This window comes from Prionailurus viverrinus, chromosome D1 (assembly GCF_022837055.1).
Source record: "Prionailurus viverrinus isolate Anna chromosome D1, UM_Priviv_1.0, whole genome shotgun sequence".
In the NCBI taxonomy this organism is placed as follows: domain Eukaryota; kingdom Metazoa; phylum Chordata; class Mammalia; order Carnivora; family Felidae; genus Prionailurus; species Prionailurus viverrinus.
The window spans coordinates 64,752,953-64,771,891 of record NC_062570.1 but is presented as its reverse complement, the minus strand read 5'-3'; the positions used below and the strand labels follow the sequence as shown (position 1 = coordinate 64,771,891).

General features: G+C 44.8%; 1 protein-coding gene across 11 annotated transcripts in view; it reads right to left on the bottom strand.

The window, feature by feature from the left end:
- Positions 1–18,939, bottom strand: part of PPFIBP2 (PPFIA binding protein 2) — a 157,935-nt gene that overhangs the window by 75,106 nt on the left and 63,890 nt on the right. For 9 of the 11 annotated variants that reach the window (XM_047876792.1, XM_047876794.1, XM_047876793.1 and 6 more), the window contains one exon: positions 3,720–3,812. The exons of the other annotated variants lie outside the window; for them this stretch is intronic. In XM_047876792.1, coding sequence (XP_047732748.1) covers positions 3,720–3,812 — 93 coding nt within the window. The remainder of the gene's footprint in view (positions 1–3,719; positions 3,813–18,939) is intronic. 11 annotated transcript variants of the gene reach the window in all.

The window sequence follows — 18,939 nt, the reverse complement described above, 5'->3', positions numbered from 1 at the left end:
CCTCAGAGCAGGAAGATGAAGAAAGAGAATGGATGGCCTCCCCAAATAAAGAAATCAGTGACTGGTAAATTAAGATCCTTTAGACACTTTTGGTTTTCAACCAATGGTTGAGTCATTGTCATTTACATATAGATTATCCTAAATGATTTCTCAGTCTGTAAAGGAATGATAGCTGGAGCATGAAGAAGGAGTTAATGTAATTCACTTATGAGCGTTTAAATAAACTATCAGTTATAGGGGCACCTGGATGGCTTAGTTGGTTAAGCATCTGACTTTGGCTCAGGTCATGATCTCGCAGTTTGTGGGTTCAAGCCCCGAGTCAGGCTCTGTGCTAACAGCTCAGAACCTGGGGCCTGTGTCTGGGGCCTGGATTCTGGGTCTCCCTATCTCTCTCTCTCTCTCTGCTCCTCTCCCACTCATGCTTTCTCTCAAAAATAAACATTAAAAAAAAATTACAAAGCTCCCTTTACAAAGGAAAAAAAAAAAACCCCAAATGAATACTGCTACTTTAAGCTCTTCATTTTTATGTTCCCAAATGGATAATGAATTATTGAAACCTATTCTTGGAGTTGATACACAGTGTACAAATATTCCAGTTATAATCAAAAACAGGTGCCTTCTGCCAGTTAGGCCCATCTTGAACACAAACCTTCGTGGTGGTTTTTTCAATCCTCATGACCCAACACTCTCAACAGTCCTGGCCTTTTATAGCTACTAGCTCTACTTTCAAAGGGGTAGGAATCCAGAGGGTGGCCTTTCAGAGCTCCCTGGGTTTCAGAGTTTCTGTTTGGGAAGGTTGCGTTGTGGTTAATCTTATTATGAGGATTAACACATATCATCTGCACCACACCTCAGGGCCATGCGCTGGTGGTACCCACATGAATATGTGGTCTCCAGCGTTCCATGCCCTGTAGCTCAGCTGTGTGTAAGACTCAAGACATGCAGGGCTACGGGCTCTTTACAAAACTTTTTTTTTTTCCTTACAAACTTGAATACTCAGTAGAAAGATCATGGAGAGAGGCACAGAAAATTGGGACAACTGTATAAAGATCCTAGAAGGTGACCTTTATTCAATAAAAACAAATACTTTGAGTCCCTAACTCTGTGCTAGGCATAATTTTAGGCACTGTGGGGAATACAGAAGTGGAAAAAAAGGGAGGGGGTGAAAATCCTTGTCTTAAAAAAATGACATTCTGATGAAGATATAAAAGATTTTGATTTTAGTATATATGCTGCCAAAGTGAGCACAGAAGATTGTGTGTGTGTGTGTGTGTGTGTGTGTGTGTGTGTGTGTGTGTGTTTTAAGTATTATGAAAACAAAGTAATTTGTTATGTGTGATTTGCCTCGTTCTTCTCCAAGTAGATCTAGGAAAACATTCTGGGCCAAGTGATTGAATTAATTCAGTCTGGCTGAGCTGCCTTGTAAGTTAAGCAAAAGGCTCTACCATGTTGAGGGTCTAACCGGCTCCATGGGTCACTACAAACAGGGTGGTCACCTATGAGCAGCTCTGAAAGGCTGTTCACAAGCTCCTGGAATAGAAACCACTAGGATCCACTTCTGACTTCTGTGATTAGTTTCCCATGTATGTTAGGACTGGAAATAAGGATTCTTCAAGGATTCAGGGTTTAAAAAAATTTTTTTTTAATATTTTATCTTATTTTTGAGAGAGAGACAGAGTGTGAGTGGGGAGGGGCAGAGAGAGAGGGAGATACGGAATGTGAAGAAGGATTCAGGGTTTAAAACAAAACTGTGAATGCCAAAGAGAACATTATCACAGAGGACTTTATTAAATTGTGTACCTTTAAACAGAATGTGTGGTTTCAGCCACAAAGGTTCCTGGTTCAAAGGTTTGTGAGTTCATACTTTTTGCCACAAAATTTCAAATTGGAAACTCTGATCAATTGCGTCATTGGGATGGAGTTTCAAATTACACATCCCTCAAAATATGTGCGATATAATGTGCTATATAATCTGCCCCCTCCTACCTCTCTGAAGGTAGTTCCTCCCCACCAGATCTCATCACGGTCATCAACTCCAGCCACACAGACCCTTGCTGTTCATCCTATACACCAAGCACACTCCTTGCTCAGGGTGTGTGCGGGGCCAGCCTCCCTGCCTGGAATGTGCTTGTCTGGGCATCCACGGGGATCCCTCCTCCCTAGCTTGCTTCAGGACTCCTATCAGGGAGGTCTTCCCTGACTACATAATCCTTATCCTGCTTTCCTTTTCTCCATAGGATTTATCACTGTCAGAAACCTTTTATGTATTGGTTTATTGGAGAGACACCCCCCCGCCCCCCAAAACACACACACACATTCTGTAAGAACAGCAACTTAGTTTATTTTCTTCACGGCTGCAACCCCAGCACCTAAAATTAGTGTCTGCCAAATTGTAGTCGCTTACATATACATATTTAATGTTTATTATATATTTTTGAGAGAGAGAGAAAGAGAAAAAAATGAGCATGGGAGGGGGAGGGGCAGAGAACAAAGGGGAACAGAGGATCTGAAGCAAGCTCTGTGCTGATAGCAGAGAGCCTGATGCAGGGCTTGAACTTATGAACGAACCATGAGATCACGACCTGAGTCGAAGTCAGATGCTTAACCAGGTGAGCCACCCAGGTACCCCTCAAATATTTTTTTAATTAACAAATTAATGGGAAAAAAAGATATAAATTATATAATTGCACATTTGGCCCAAGCTTATTTAAAATAGGGACGGGGAAAAAAGAAAAGGCTAGGGAAAAAAGGCCAAAATGTTAAACTCTCTTTTTGACTTCCAAAATTCCTAAAATAATCATTCATTACTCTTACATTCATAAGATGAATAAGATGAAATAGAAGGAAAAAAAGCCAAATAGCCTCTTAATTCCAGTGCTCTAAGCTAAAGCCCACAGTGGAGGGTTCTAGAACCCTACCCTGCCCCCTCTCCCAAAACACTACCAGCCCTGTCTACCACGCTTCACGATTTTGAAGGAGCCAAGACTGGAATATGTCCTTTCTGATCCTCCAAATCATCAATCACAGTGCCTGATACATACCAGGCACTGAACAAATGCTTGACTTATGCGTTTGAGAGTGAACACAGCAAAGAGCCCCTATTGCAACAAAAGGCCTCATGTAAGAATGCTCAACTTCATGTCCTGCCAAGGAACAGGAGTTTTCAGAACTGAAATGTTCCTTTGACTATCTTTCTCCATAACAAGTTTTGGAGTTCCTTTCTTTGAGGCAAGAAAGTCATCAAAGGCTCATTAGCCCATGTTACCAGCTCCAGGGGATTTGGCCTCAGAGTGATCAGTCTAGATCCAGCTCCAGACGATTTGGGCCTGATCCTGTCAGCATCCAACCTTACATCCATATTACTCACGGCTGTTTTATTAGAGACATGAGGACACATCTTATCTCCCTTAGAAGATTCCTGGGCTCCTAGAGGACAGGGCCTCATTCATCAGCCTGGCCACAGAGCTTCCAGTGTACAGGCTCAGTAGTACAAGATGAGTAAAGGAACACATTCACGGCCCGAAAGCCAGTCCAGCGTTTCACTGTGGCCTCAGTGACTTTCTGCTTTGTTTCAGGAAAAGTCTTTTAAAACAATATACACTTCAGGAGCAGGATAAATCCAACAGGGAAAAAAAAACCTCTTGTACTTCCCTTCCACTTAGGGCACCTACAGAGGCGGAGGTAACAGGATAAGCCGTTTCCCATGAAAAAGGACCCACCTGTAAAATGAGGGACTCCTTATCTCCTTCTAGACGTGCCAAGCGTTCCTGGTACGTTTCATTACTAGCAGCACCGTGGTGATTCACCTGGGACTAAAAAGGGGGTGGGGGGGGGAAAGAATTACACTTAAAAGGTTGGGAAAACATCTTACCAACTTTAAAACGAAGTGTGTAATTTGTGAGGATAGCACATGCTGGTTGCATGTGCAAAACCACCCACCTAAACAGGAAGCCACAGGATTTCAAAACTACTACGAGGAGGACCATTGAAAGGTGCGCCTTGAAAGCTGGCAAAATCATCCCCCCACCCCGATGACCTCACCCTTGGCCAGGAAGGCCTGAAAGGAACTCCAGACCCAGTGGTGCTTGACTTGACTGGGCGTGTTGGGTCTGGTTTAGGTGGAGGCACAGCCTGCCAGATGCACCAACGGCAATGAGGCTACTCTTTGAGGAGGCCGGGGAGCTGGTACCATTCACCAAGGAGCTATGTGGGAACAAGTTCCGCACAGATCTCGGTCTCTCCTAACTCTCACACCAGAGTTCTCCAGACCCAAAGCACACCTCACGGCATGGAGGCCCATCCTGAGCACCGCAGGGAGCACAGAGGATGGGCGACGCCAGCCACAAGGCCCTTCATCCACTCACACATGCCTTCCAGGAGTGGCCAATCCCTCCCCTTCATAAGGGCTCTAGCAGGCCAGGCTGGCATGCTGCATGCTTACTTCTCTCGGTTCTCACACTACAGGGGAAGATGAAACATCCCAAGAAGACCCCAAATGATAGCCAGAGGGGCCTCAAAGGACTAACAGGAAACAGAGAGATCCAGAAACCAGAAAACAGCATAAAGGGAGAAGAAATACAATGGCAGATGGGAGGCAGAGTTCATAAAATGCTCTGAGCAAGAGACAGGAGGCTTCAGTCACTTTTTGGGTGTATCTGACCTGGTTGTAGGCAGGGAAGAGGGAGAGAGGTGGCTGCTAATGTGACTGAGCTGGCCCAATGCCACCAACACTCCCTTCCTCCATGCTTAAAGGAAGACAGAAACCTAGAGGCCCCGGGTAGGCCATTCAGGGGCTTGGCAGCCTGAAAAAGCAGATCTGATTGCTAAATGGGGAAGTGACAATCATCAGAATCTGGGCTAGTCCAGAGGAGTAAATGCTCTGAAGTTTATGAGGCAGTCTTTCATTCCAGAGGCAAGTCATGGTTTGCAAAGGAGTGGGTCAGAGAGGAACCCAGGCCGAGAGGTGGGCCCCTTCTCCTGAGCCCATTTCCCCACATTCCAACCTTCAGAATGGGCTTGCCAACCCCAGGCTAGCCAGGCCTGCAGCACCCGCCTCGGCACCACTGCCTTTCACTCCAGCCTCTCTCCAGTGCGCATCTTGTTCACGGTTGTGGAAGCTCTTTCATACCAGAGACAAAGGGCCTTAACAATCACAAACAACTTCTTTGTGTTCATGGCAGTTTATTGTTGCTACATTAATTCTGGTCCTCATATGGTCAAACTCTGACTAGTACACAAGGATATAATTATAACCGAAGTATTCTCAGAACCTAAAACGAGAGGAAAATAATTCTTAACAGCAGGTCAAATGCTTCTCTGTCAAAGAACTCACATGATGGTGATTTTCAGGGAATAGCGAGAAAAGGACCCAGGCACCCAAGGGAAGCTGTGCACGTCTGATCCCACTACCAAAGTCGACACATGTATAGGACCACCCACCCCTGGTAGCTGCCATTTCTCCAGCAGGAGGTGAAGGAGAGAAGACCAAAGGGAAGACTGCAGCAAGCCACCACACCACTGTGCCTAAGTAGGACCCATACAATCACCCAGAGGCACAGCTATTTTTACTAACTGGCCAAAAAGCAAGTTGATGCCATAAGTTCAGTTAATACCCAAAATGCACGCCACAGAGTCTATAACAGATGACAGAAGTAGATTAAAAAACAAACAAACAAACAAAACAAAAAACGAATCTGGATCCACTCTAGCAGCCGAAGGAAAAAGATGAATATGGTAAATAAAGTCAAACTGGAAGAAACAGAACTATTCCTACAGAATGGAGAAACTTTCAGATTTTCAGAGACTCTATGCAATGGGATAAACATCCCAATATCCATGATGATATCCTCATAGTAAACAAAGCCCAGGAGAACTCACTGCTTTGCTATGATACCCTCTAAATAGATCAAAGGTTAAGGGATCATATAGGCTAAAGGCCAAGGCAATTCAATGGAGAACCAATGCAATGTGGCCCAAGCAAAGGACAGCAGATCTATAGCAAGCACTTATATAGTACTAGACATGAGCCAGGTGCTATTGACAGTACTTTACATGCCTTAACTCTTTTAATACTTCCATAATCCTGTAAGATGAATATTATTTTGATTCCATTTTGCAAACGAAGGAACTGAGGCACCAAATGTATGAACGAGGCATATGTGGATATTTTGCCTAACTGACTATGTGGGAAATTAATTTTCTGTTGTAGGTTAATTAAAGAGATCAAGTACAAATTTTGTTTTAGATATTGAGACTCTATGAAATTTCACTTAAAGTAAGTTTTAAAACACTATCTGAACCTAAATGTCCATTAATAAAGGAGTGGCTAGAAAAACTATGGCTCATCCATATTGTGGACAATTTGTGGCATTTCAGAGCATGAGGTAGATATTTATGAACCATCACAAAAATATCAGGTATCTTGGAGAGTGAAAATAGCAAGATCCAACGAATCATACAGTGTGGTATTAGAAAACAGTACTACACAGCTCCATGGGTATATGGCAGATGTATGAAAATAAATAGACCAAGTGTCTGGAAGGCTACACAACTCAGAACAGTGCTGTCTCCTGGGGATGTGTTTGGGCTACAGAAAGCTGGGGGTGGGAGGTTCGGTCAAGGTGGGATTTTACTTCATCCATAAACATTTTTGTAAGAAGCTCAAATATTTTCTTGAATAGTTAAAATACATTTTAAGATCTAGGAACACTGAGTACCAACAACAGTGGTTTCTGGTACTTGCTTCCTCTCATAGCAGCCTTGAGGGGCACACCCTCTCCCCCAGCAGTCACGCTGGTCCACGTGATGGTAATCCTCATGGCAGAAAGGCACCTCCCTTGTCTCAAATCGTGGTTCTAGAGTAATAGAGCATCTTCCTATCTTGTTCAGTCTACCAAAATCACTTCTGCTCTCTAGCAAGCTTTCAAGAAGTATTAAACAGCAGTGAGATGGAGATAACATCCTAAGACAGAAGTCTGCAGTATCACCATTCTTTGCTTTTCCTGACATAAAGAGCCAGGTCTTCACAATACAGAAAAGATTGAGATCTTGAAAACTGCAGTCCCTTAGAAAGGCACAGACCAGGATAAAACACCATCTCCACTTGAAGAGCCTGAAAAGCATCTGAGAACAGAACCAAGAAGAGGATTATTTTAGAACTATCTTGTTGAATGCCAATATTCATCAGCCGAAGGTGAGGATTTCATTATAGCATAAAAGACACGTGGTTATGAAAATGTCATTCCAATTATTCAGAAACATGTTCAAAGAGAGATGGGGAGCGCCTGGGTGGCTCAGTTGGTTGAGTATCTGACTCTTGATTTCAGCTCAGGTGGTGATCTCGTGGTTCGTGAGATTGAGCCCACGTCAGGCTCTGCACTGAGTATGGAGCCTGCTTGAGATTCTCTCTCACTCCCTCAGTCCCAACCTCACTCTTACTCTCCCGGTCTTTCAAAATAAACAAAACAAAAAAAAAGAAGAATTAGGACACAGTTATGTCTTGTCCTACTTTAAAAAGAGTTTGTAGGGTGTTGGGGTGGTTCAGTAGGTTAAGCATCTGACTTTGGCTCAGGTCATGATCTGGTGGTTTGTGGGTTTGAGCTGCATTGGGCTCTGTGCTGACAGCTCAGAGCCTGGAGCCTGCTTCAGATTCTGTCTTTTTCTCCTCTCTGCCCTTCCCTCACTCATGCTTGGTTTCTCTCAAAAATGAATAAATCTTAAAAATTAAGAAGAGCTTGTTTAATCAGAGGGTATGCCAGTTTCCCTAATTCTAACAGTGGAATTGCAATAGGAGACTCAGATCAATTTGCAGATCTGGGTCCCTGAGTGACTCAGGTTTGGGTGTCTCTGAAAACTCTTGTCCATGTTCTCTAGGAGTAAATCAGTGATAGAGTCGCTGCTCAGCTCTCCACACCTGAGGTTGGACTGAGAGACCCATGCTGGCAACCAACCAAGGGAAGACAGTCAAGTCAAATTCTGAAGGGTGCTACATGCTAAATTTCTATTCCTCCACACTCTGGCATGGCAGGGGAATTTAAAGGAGAGTTCTACCCTGTTCTACTCTATCAAGGATGCTCACACTATTGATGAGTAAAAACGAAATATTTCTTATTTATATTCAACTAATGAGGTTAGCCCCTAGGCTAGATCTAAAAGACTGCTCATGTACTACTAGGTAGGATATACATCAATTTGATTTTCTCTTTTGTTTTATTATTTCTACAAATGTGACAGAAGAAAAATGGATCTTCTCATTCAAATTTGCTACAGAGATGTTCCTGAATCTATAACTGAGGTTAGTTACTTGGTACATTGTGTGGGACCAAGAGATACTGTGTGGAAGCAAGGTATCTGTGTACTCTATGGAGGTGAAATGGCAAGTACAGATTGACATTTCCATGTCCTCTTGAATCTTGACTGAATGTCACAGTGAAACATGCTCCCTCTCTCGTATCACAGAACTTAACAGAATGGGGAATTCTTCTTGTATGTATGTTGTCAATAACTGAGTAACTTTAGCCAAGATTATTGAAGCCAAACCATCTTTGCCTTTATCAAGGCATTGCTCTCAAGAGTCTGGGAAATCCATCCTCTAAAAGCCAGAACTCTTGAAGGCAAATATGAAACACAGTCCAGAACTTTCTGATCAAGGACTTCCTGAGGCCTTGAGAGTGATGTTACTGTGAGTCCTCAGGAACAGAGAAAACACAGCACTTTGACTCTGGCAGGTTATGGATCTATTTTTAGAAGACCCCAAATGCTATTACTTCTAGGGCTGGGTAAGCATAGTATAGAGCTCTAACAATCAATAGTCTAAGGTGGGGCTATTTCCTAAGCCATTATGAAGTGGAAAAGAGAGGCTTTAGGATGATTTAGCAGCCATGTGGGTTGTTCTATGGTTGGGGCTCATGGAGTTGATCATAAAAGTTAATCAGTCTCAGTGATTAGGAGGGCAGGGAGAGGCGGGAGAGAGGACTGTGTGTGTCCAGGAAGGAGAGCACTGACCAGACAAGATTCCAGCATGGATAGTCTCTACATAAAAGGAAGTTTGGGCCAAACAAGGACACTAGTCTAATCTAGACTGAGTCCTGCCTCCACCTCTCCCAAAGGTTGGTGAATAAGCCACTTACTCTTAGTAAGTTCCTCATGCACAGAGAGCTGAATACCAACAGACCCAAGAAATAAAATAGGCTTTCCATATCTTGGGGGTCACTGCATTTTAATTAGGGATGAGATTATCTGGGGACATTTAGAGCCCCCAAAAGAAACTTATTAGTTATAAAAAACAAAAAAACAAACCAAAAAAACCCTCCAGACTAGTCAATTTCCCTCTTGTTTTCTTGTTCAGGGGGGAATAAAAGACCAGTACAGAGAATTCTTCTGAACCCTGGAATCTACCGTCTGTCTAGAATAGGCTAGGCCATTGCCTTTACTGTAACCACATGGCACAGGTGAGGGCTGCCACCTTCTTAGAGATATTCTCACCCCTCCCAGCCACCTGATCTAAAGCGTGGATGGTTGAATCCTTTTAAACTGAAATTTTAAACTTGGGAATAGAAAATGGTAGTGGTTGTGCTAGAAGGTTCTTACGTTTGTTAGTAGCCATGTCCTCATTCTGTGGAAGCAGCTGGTTTGCAGTAGAAGTCAACAAAGAAACCAACATGCATGGAAACACAAATAAAAGCCAAGAAAGAGACTGGTGGCATTCTCATCTCAGATTCACGTGGTCTCAAGGCAGTGAGATTTCTGCCCTTCCTGTTGGTTCCCTCTTAACCTGCACTGGGTTCAAACTGAGTTTCTGTTGCTTGCACCCGACAGCCCAGTCTCATGCATTTGTCTCAAAAGGTGCTAAATCAATTGACCGAAATCTACTCCTTTGAAAACAAGAAAGAATTCCTGTGTTTTGGATAGAATACTAAGTTACAAAGAAATTCTGCCTACTGCTGATTTCCTTGAATGGGCAGTTGAGGAAAGAATGGTCAGTTCTGAGCCAACTATATAGTTAATACCAGGATCATTAGCGAAAGCCAGTGTGGCACAGAGTATGTCTGTGGGATGCACTGGGATAAAAATGGCACTCAGTCTCCTTCATGTGTGAAATGGAAGACTTCCTATCTACCATCTGTTGGCCTCCATTAGTTCGCATGTAGAGAAAGAAGGTTAAGGCAGGAGATAATACAAGATGTGATAGACCCATGGGTATCAACTGGTGTGTGTGTGTGGGGGGGGGTAGTAAAAATAAATTAAAACACAACAATAAATAGGAAGGTAAAGTAGAGCTAAAAGATGTAAGGGTGAATGGGAAATGAATAAATAATGGGTAATAAGAACATGAAAACACCTAACTGCCATTTAAGAAGTTATATTGAAAGACTGACATGTCTGTACATGCTATACAAATGTGAGGTCTGGGAGCTGGGGGGCCAAGAGCTGGGGTACCCACACCCACCCTTTGCCCATCTGGAATTCAAGGCTGGGGATCCCTGAAGACTTTGTTGTGGGCTTCCATATGCATGTGCAGAATTCCTATAGCCTCCTCCTACACAGGCATGACCTCTGCAAAATGACAGCTACGAATGTCTAGGAGGCAGGGCTGTACTAACCATGTGTACTCTTAGGTAGGTCATCTCATTTCAGGTTTTCATATCCTTTAAATGGAAAAAAATATACCTCACAGAGCAATGTAGAGGGTCGGTTAGGTCATTAAGCCTCAAAATCTACAGGAATAAAGGCACAGAATGTTCTTTATAGAGGGATGCTCTAATATTTCCTGTCTAATACAAACAGCTTTTGAATGATGGTGGAAATATGGAAATCATTTAAACGGCTTTGTTTAAGCTAAAAGACCAAAGTACGGTTACAAGCAGTTCATCCCTTGTACTGACAGTTTTAATTAATTCATTCTTTTTGTTCAAGAGAACAAAAAGGCAATGTTTCTGATTAGGACACCTATGAAGTATCTGTAAAGATCTGTACAAACAGCCCAGGGGAACAATAACCAAAATATCTTCAGGCTATAAAGAAAGAAAAACAAAAAAAAGCCCAAGTGACAACATAGAACTCACTGCTATCTAAGAGCTCTGGAATCATGCTTGTGGTGTAAACAGCTGAGGATGTGTCACTTTTCCATCGTCCCTGAAAAGATGCCCACGCTTTGAGTCAGATCTATAGGACCACAAGTTTTTCTTCCTTGTGAGCATTTTACTACATACTGTAAGTAATATGTACTACATACATTACAAAGGAGCGCAATGAGAATTTCAATAGCTGATAATCACCAATCATAAAAACTTGAATTTTTATTTCTGTTCCAATCTGGAAGTCAGGTCCAATTTAAGTTAAACATTAGCATTCTAGCCAAATCACCCCTGGCGGCTTCCCCAGAGCCATCACCCTCTGACTCTAGTGGCTGGTTAGATTCCATGATGCTTGCTCACTCTTGGCTGGCCCCTCCATTGTAGCTTGGCCAAGGAAGAGCCATGTTAGGTCTCTGCAGAGGTCTGGAGAAGAGTGCTTGATGCCAAGGCCAGGAGCCATGCAGAATCCCCAGGAGGACTCTTTCTCCTCCTGGCCAGATTCTACCAAAACGGCATGCCCTTTGCATATGGTATGGTCCACTCTCAGGAATGCTGGGTAGGCCACTTGTACAGTATTCCCCTGACTGGTACAGGCTAGAAGACCTCCTGTCAGCACCTCACTTCTCTGAACATGGGGAAAGAGCTGGTTCCAGAACAGTCAAGTGGGGCAGACAAGAGGTCACATGGGGGTATCATGGGGCATGCAAGCATGGAGTGTGGGGAAATCCTAAGGCTGTATAGTGTGACAGCTCTAGCCATCACAGTGTTATTCAGAGCCAACAGCTACTTCTCAGAGCTGCTGCCTTGGGCTCCAAAATACATCTGCCCCCCATGTTTTGATACCAAGATCTGCAGTCTTCACAAGGTAAAGTCACATTTCCTTCAGTGCTTCTAATAAGCTGTGAATTCCAGTCCCCTCAGGATCCTGGCCACATTTCAAATACTGTCCCAACTGGTCAGATCATTTTATATGATGGCCTCTTGCTTGTAAATACATGAAGATTTTGAACAACATACTGGATAAGGTTCTCCCTTCATTAGTCATTAGGAATGTGAGATGACGTGTTTTTAGCTGAATAAGAAAACAAGGGAAAATGTGTAGTATTTCCAGGCTGCATAGTCAAGAGGATTTTATCAAATCCAGAAAACCAATTTTAAGTGAGTCACAGCTGCCAGGCACAGAAGAGAGGTCAGAGTCACTCAGGCCAGACTTCAAGCTCAGAAGTACCACTCACATACCAAACTTTTTAGAAACTTGAAAAATGTAGACCTTAAAAATAAGCGGACCAAAAAAAATAAAAAGTTGGTCATGAGGCAATACTCAATTCCTGTTACATAGTTCAGGTTACCTATCACCAAGGGAACCAAGCAGTAGGAGTGTAGGTGAGTGCTTCTAAATAGGAAAGTCTCCCTAGATTTTTTGGTTAGGGAGTTAAAGGTTTTCTGTCAGTTATTATAAAACCAACTGTTCCCAGGACCAGTTCCACCTTTTCTAGGCAAAGAATAGTCAAGCCAGTTTACAATCTTTGGCACAGAGTTAAAGAAGTTTCTTCCAGATGCAGTAGGAGTGGAGTGCAATCAGCTTCTTGACTACTCAGAGTCCAACAAGAGAAATCCTATCCTGACCTTGACCTCTTTAGGCCTTCCACCTCCTGGTTTCAACTATATCTAAGAGGAGGATAAATGTCGCTGGTAGAGGTGTCACTGTCAAATGATCTAAATGCCCACCTTCAAGGGAAAGTAAAGCAAAGTTCATAAATAGCAAACAGGTTGGTCGACTAAAGTTCATGTAATCACACATTCTTTCTTCACTTATCTATTCAATGACTCAAATATTCCTGAATACCTATTAGGTGCCACACTGTGCTAAACAAATGATTCATTCCCTGCCCTCAGAGAGCTTTGTAGTCTGACAGGGAGATGTGAGAAGTATGGTCATAGAATAAGCCAGCAGTGGTGGTACAGGAGAGGGACAAATGGATTATACCCTCAAGGGAGAAGACAGGCTTTAGAGTGGAGTCACTGCTTGAATGAGCTTGGAAAGCTATGAAGGAATTCCCCCAGGAAAATGGGAAAGCAGAATCTTTGGAAAGTTTTCCTAATAAAGACTACCCATAAAGCCATGACCATCAACTACCCTTCAGACACTCTGGTTTCCCCCAGACTAACACAGAAAACAAAAGATATGGTGAAGACCATCTACCTATAAGCTCCCTAATCAAGGAGTTGGTGTGATGTGCATGATGGCTCCTAAATGATCATCCTAAGGATGATCTGGAGTGAAAGAAATGCACTGGATTTACTAAGATCTTGTTCCAAAAGTATAGCCTTGGAGAAGCTTGGTCCCCACTACAAGCTCTTGATCAGGTGGCTGGATACAGAAGGGACCGACAGTGTTGGGCTGCAGGAGAAGTGGCATTTGTAAGTGCGCTGGTATCTTGTGAAGGGAGGACATTAAAGCCAGGGGGATAGTACAAACAGGAGGTTCTATGAGTGGTGCACTTTCCTCATCTTGCCAATACCAACAGACACACTGGCTCATTGTTATTAATAACATTTCAGGGACAGAGGGGTAGCATCAGGTGCTGGGGCTGGGGTGGAGAGCGTGCTGTGACTGGAGACATTAGAAGTAAGTGCCCAGTGCTTCTTGGACTGTCTGGACACTCTGAGGAGCCAACAGTCAAATCGGCATGAGAGAAAGATCCATAGGTGGAAAACATGGGATTAGGTGGAAGGCCAGAGTGAGGAGCTGGTTCTCTGGTCACAAGAATCCTGTTAACCCTATGAAATTCTCAAATGGGAATGAATCCTGGGGGAAATGGATACTAAAAGTTGCTAGGGAATCGGAGGCAGTAAGAACATTATAGAAGGAATTTGAGACAAGTCATTTGGGACAAAGCCAGTGTGCAGTGGGTTTGGAAATGGTCAGGAAAGAGTAGAATGGTAAGCTTTCAGCCCACTGTTTCAAGATTTCTGATGGGGAAAGGCAGACACGTTATCAGGCAGCCTGGAGAAGCAAGTACCGGGCCAAAGACAGTCGTGATTTGTTTTGCTGTAAGAACAGAGGAGAAGCATTTTCTGCCAAGGACATGGACGAGCAGGCAGGGCAGAGAGGAGAGAAGAAACGATCAGAGGCACAAGCGGCTGAGGAACCAGACTAGGTCAGGAGGACAGGATCCCAAGTTAGCCTTGGCCCATGAAACAGAAGTTGAAAATGTTGGCTGTGAACACAGTTACATTTTGTGGTGAAGGGGAGGGAAGGGAAGAAGTTCATCTATGGGTGGCTATTTTTCCCCCAGCGAAGTAGGTGGTGACATCAGTTGAGAGGGGAGAATGCAGGGAGGAGTCTGCGATCCCCAAACACTGCTGCCCACCAGGGAGCTACCAATGGCTGTGCTGCTCTACATGATGCACGAGCTTTTTAGCAAGCTTTTTAGCAAGCAAGTATGATGTCACCTTGTTAAACCCTGCTGGGAAAAAGGCCTGAGGGCCTCTCCAAGAAGCTGACAGACAGGAGTCACAGGTGCCAGATGTCAGAGATGATAGAATTCCAGCTCTTATACTGAAGAATAGGATGGTTGGGCATGTTGGGTACATTGACTAAAAACGGGATGTACCTATACAAAATTGCAAACAGCTAGAACCCTTGAGTAACCATACCCACTGTTATCCTCCTCGTGGTCTTGAAAAACTTCTCCACCAGAATCATGGTGGGCATGTGGCTCTGGAGTAACCAAAAGCTGCCAGTTATGGTCCAGATCATCACCACCATAACTAATGCTTATGATGCATTTCCTAAGCACTTTACCTACATCGAATTATTTATCCATATTTTATGGTCAAGGTGATTAAATCCCAGGGAGGTTAAACCAATCATCTAAGGTCACATAGAGCAGAGATGTGAACCCAAGGAGCCGGACCCAGGGTGGGTGTGGTCAGCCAGTAGGAGAGACTTTCACAGAGGCTGCTGCTCACTTCTCTCCCTTGCACTGCAGTCCAACCACAGTGCGAGGTGAGTCAAGGCCTAGAGCTAGGATGCCTGTGTGTCTGTTAATCCTTGGAGCCTGTAGCGCTTCTGGCCCAGGCTACTGGATCAACCATTTGAGTGCCAGAGGACACAGAGTGAAATCTCACATTAGCAGTTTGAGTTCATCCCATATCCTACTCCAGAACGCAAGCTAACTGCATAGGGGAGCCACGGTAATTCCTCTTCCTTTGTGACTTTGGGCTGGAAGTTGGCTTAAACACTGAAAGTGCTAGAAGCCAGCAGCAGCGTGAAGAGGCCGACAGTGGTGGTATTTCTGTTCCTGGGAAAATAAGCTCCACTCAGAGGGCAGTGGGTGGGCCCCATAGACCCTGCCTGGAGCTATTTTTAGAGACTCTTTTCACAACGCTGTGGGTTGCAGCCACTGTTCTCAAAGCAGGGCAGGTGTGAGCTGTTTGTCAGTCAATCAGGAACCAAACAGCTGAGGGGCAGAGGCCCTCTGGATGCTTGTGGCAGGAGATTACCTTGTCCCTGGGCTCTGTTGGAGCTGGAGGAGCAGCTCTGGCCGGCCTTCACTTAGCAGCCATGGCCAAGCTGGCCAGAGCCAGCAGCTGCTGGGGCCTCTGGTTACTCACAGCGAGCCGGGACACAGCCGCCCCTCTTAGGTCTTTGGTTTGAGACCTGGCGTGGAATGCAGAAAGGAGTGGAGAGTCATAGGAACCAATGGCCTGACATGTGCTGCTAGAAGAGAACCAAACTGGTGCCCATGTTCCACTTTCAACCCCCGCCCTCTAATTCCTCATAATGGCCAGTAGGAGTTAATGGTTAGTGAAAGTCTCTCCCATGCATGGTACTATGCTAAGCATTCTACAGACATTATCTTACCTGACCCTGTATGTGGCAGGCACTGTATCTTCTTTATTTCATAGAGGAAGAAATGTAGGGCTTGAGGTAATCTACCTAAGATCACATAGCCAGTAAGTGTGGCAAAGCCAGATTCCAAACTTCAAACTGCACGTTCTTAATGACGATAGTACACATTATCTCCTCCCCCAAAGGCCACAGAACAACACCCCTTTTCCAAGCCCATGCTTCCCTTCTAGCTCTGTGCCTCCTTGGCCATAGGCATCTCCCTCATCGCCCCCACATTCAAAGCATTGGTCTTGCTCCGAGGCACTGACCTCTTAGACTGGTCAAAGGGTGACGGCTGCTAGCTTGTGCACCAGGCCACACCTCATGCACCTTTCCTAGAGTCACCCCTTCTGCATGGGAAGATGAAGGAGACAGTGTTTCCACTGTCAAAACCCCTGGGCCAAAAGAAACCAGTTCTCCAAGCCACCTTGGCTTGAAGACGAGTGGGAAAAGAGGTGTGTGAGCCAAGCAGATGGAATGTACTAGATACCTATAGTGGAGGAGCCCACTAGAGGGATGGGGCCAGCAAAGGAGTGCTGGAAAAAGGAGAGCCTCAATGGAGTCAAAGTGCATGGCAATTAGGAGGATGCTGGGCACAAGCTCAGAAGAGGGAGGAAACACACTTGGGAGCTCAGAGTAGATACACATGATGAGACTAAAAAGGTAAGTTGAAGCAGAGTTGCAAAAAGTCTCAAAAGCCAACCAGGCAGGTGAGCCTGGGCTTTCATTTCCAGACTAACAGCAAGTCCTGGGGGCTTAGGATCAAGGTACAGCATGAAGGCATTTTTTAAAGGAGATTTAAAAGAGAAGAATCTGGGGCACCTGGGTGGCTCAGTCGGTTGCATGTCCAACTTCGGCTCAGGTCATGATCTCATAGTCTGTGAGTTCAAGCCCCACATCGGGCTTTGTGCTGACAGCTCAGAGCCTGGAGTCTGCTTTGGATTCTGTGTCTCCCTCTCTCTCTGCCCCTCCCTTGCTCATGCTCTGTCTCTGTCTCAAAAATAAATAAAAACATTTTTAAAAATTTAAGAAAAAAAGAGAAGAATCTGTTTAGGGGGAGAGAGAACTCTGATCATGCTGTCTAGGTCATATCCAATACCCTATGCTTTGTTTTTTAATGATCCTTAACACTCTACAAGTGGAAGAAAAATAATCTGTCTTACTAGGAGTCATCCTAGGGGTTTCTGAAATCCTCTTGTTTGACTTCCAGCTATGCACAGGAGCCAGTGTGCACAGCCTGGGTCTCAGGACAGAAAGGGCTCTCTTACATCGCAGCACATGCAAGATTAGTTCCTCTACAGACAGAACTTCTGCACGAGGTGTGCAGTTATATCCACTGAGACATTGAACATCACAGCTGGAAGACCTCCTGGTTAAAAAGCTTCATTTTGGATACAAGAAAAACAGACTAAGGGATGAGAAGCGTGCTTCTCACCTATTTCGCCCCAGGGTCTTCAGTGAAGGCTTTTGAACGCTTAAGACAAAGGATACAAATCTTTGCCAAAATCTCTGGTCCCGTCAGCATACTGTCTGCTGGCTGCAGCGCCCCCATCCCAAAGCTGAGCAGGGGCTGAGCACAGACAGGGTTTTCTGCTGGGTTCTAAACCAATAATTTTCTACATATTTGATGAAAGAGAGGAGGCCAGAGAACTGGAGTGGAAGACAGAAAGCAGGGTACAAGGTCAGGCTGCACCACGAATATCTCTAACATTAATAATCATGAGGTCCTTAGCCTCTCCCGGGCTTTGTTAAATGGAGGGTTTGTACCAGTTGATCCCAACAAGCCCCCAAAGCTCTAGTCTTGTTTAGCTGCCTTGCAACACAGCTTGCCCTATGCCACACCACAGCTAGAGTTATCGCCTTAAAATACAAATTGGATCTGCCTGTGTCCCAGGTCATTTCCCTGCCACAAGTCCCTCGTCCTATGAACCACATCCCCCACAACCCTTATCCTTCACTGCCCTATGAGACCAGCATCTGCCAGCTCCCCCATCGCGGAGCTCAGCCACACTGGCTTTCTCTCAGTCTTGAAGCTTGCCTAAATCCTTCTTACTTTAGGACCTTTACACATACTAGCCTCTTTGCCTGGAATGTTCTTCACCCCATCTTCCACCTGAGTCACTCCTACTTTTCAGGTTTCGGTGAAGGGCTCCTTGCTCGGAGGGCTGCCTCACTGCTCCTTCGCACTCATTCAAACCCCTCCATGTGGCTAGTAGCAGTTTTCACAATTCTGTTCCTCAGTGCACTTAATCTGTAACTTCAAGTTTATTTACTGGGATGGTTTAACCTCTGTCTCCCACATTGGATGGTGGATCCACAAGGGCAGAGACAGATTCTGCTTTGCTCACCACTGGACACCCAGTGCCCCCATCTCTATAAATATTTGCGGAACGAGCACTGAAAAGAGTGCACACAAAAGCTGCAGGCCCCGTGTGCAGGGGCTGGAGTCAGGGGCCTTCCAAGCTGGACACCTCCTGTCCCTCCTGCTCCTCTCTGCTTACAATGTCAAATCTCTTATCTGTCGGCTGCTTTCGCCTTTCCTGCTTCTGAGAAACACTCAGCCTCGGTGTGAAAAGAAACAAACGGACAACCATCTTCGCCAGTTTAAAGATGGTCATGAAGGAGTGAAGAGCCTGAATTCTGCGATCATTCATGCTACTCCAGCCCCGACATTCATTTCATTCATTCATTCGTTGCTCATGCCGCACTTGAGCTCGTCCCCCAAAGAAAGGGCATAAAGCTTGCAACCCAAACCCTTGGCTTCAGAGCATTCAGAAGAGAGCTCTCCCCAAGAGCCTGCCTCTGGAAACACAGAAGCTTTCCGGGCTGACAGCAATAACACCATCAGATAACATCAGAGCAGAGAAGTTCAACGAAGTCTGAATTCAGTGCACTGGAAAGGCAGCCGCTTCTCTGTGTCCTCAAACCGAAAGGCAGTAGGGACACCTTTTTCTGGTCACGGTGTTT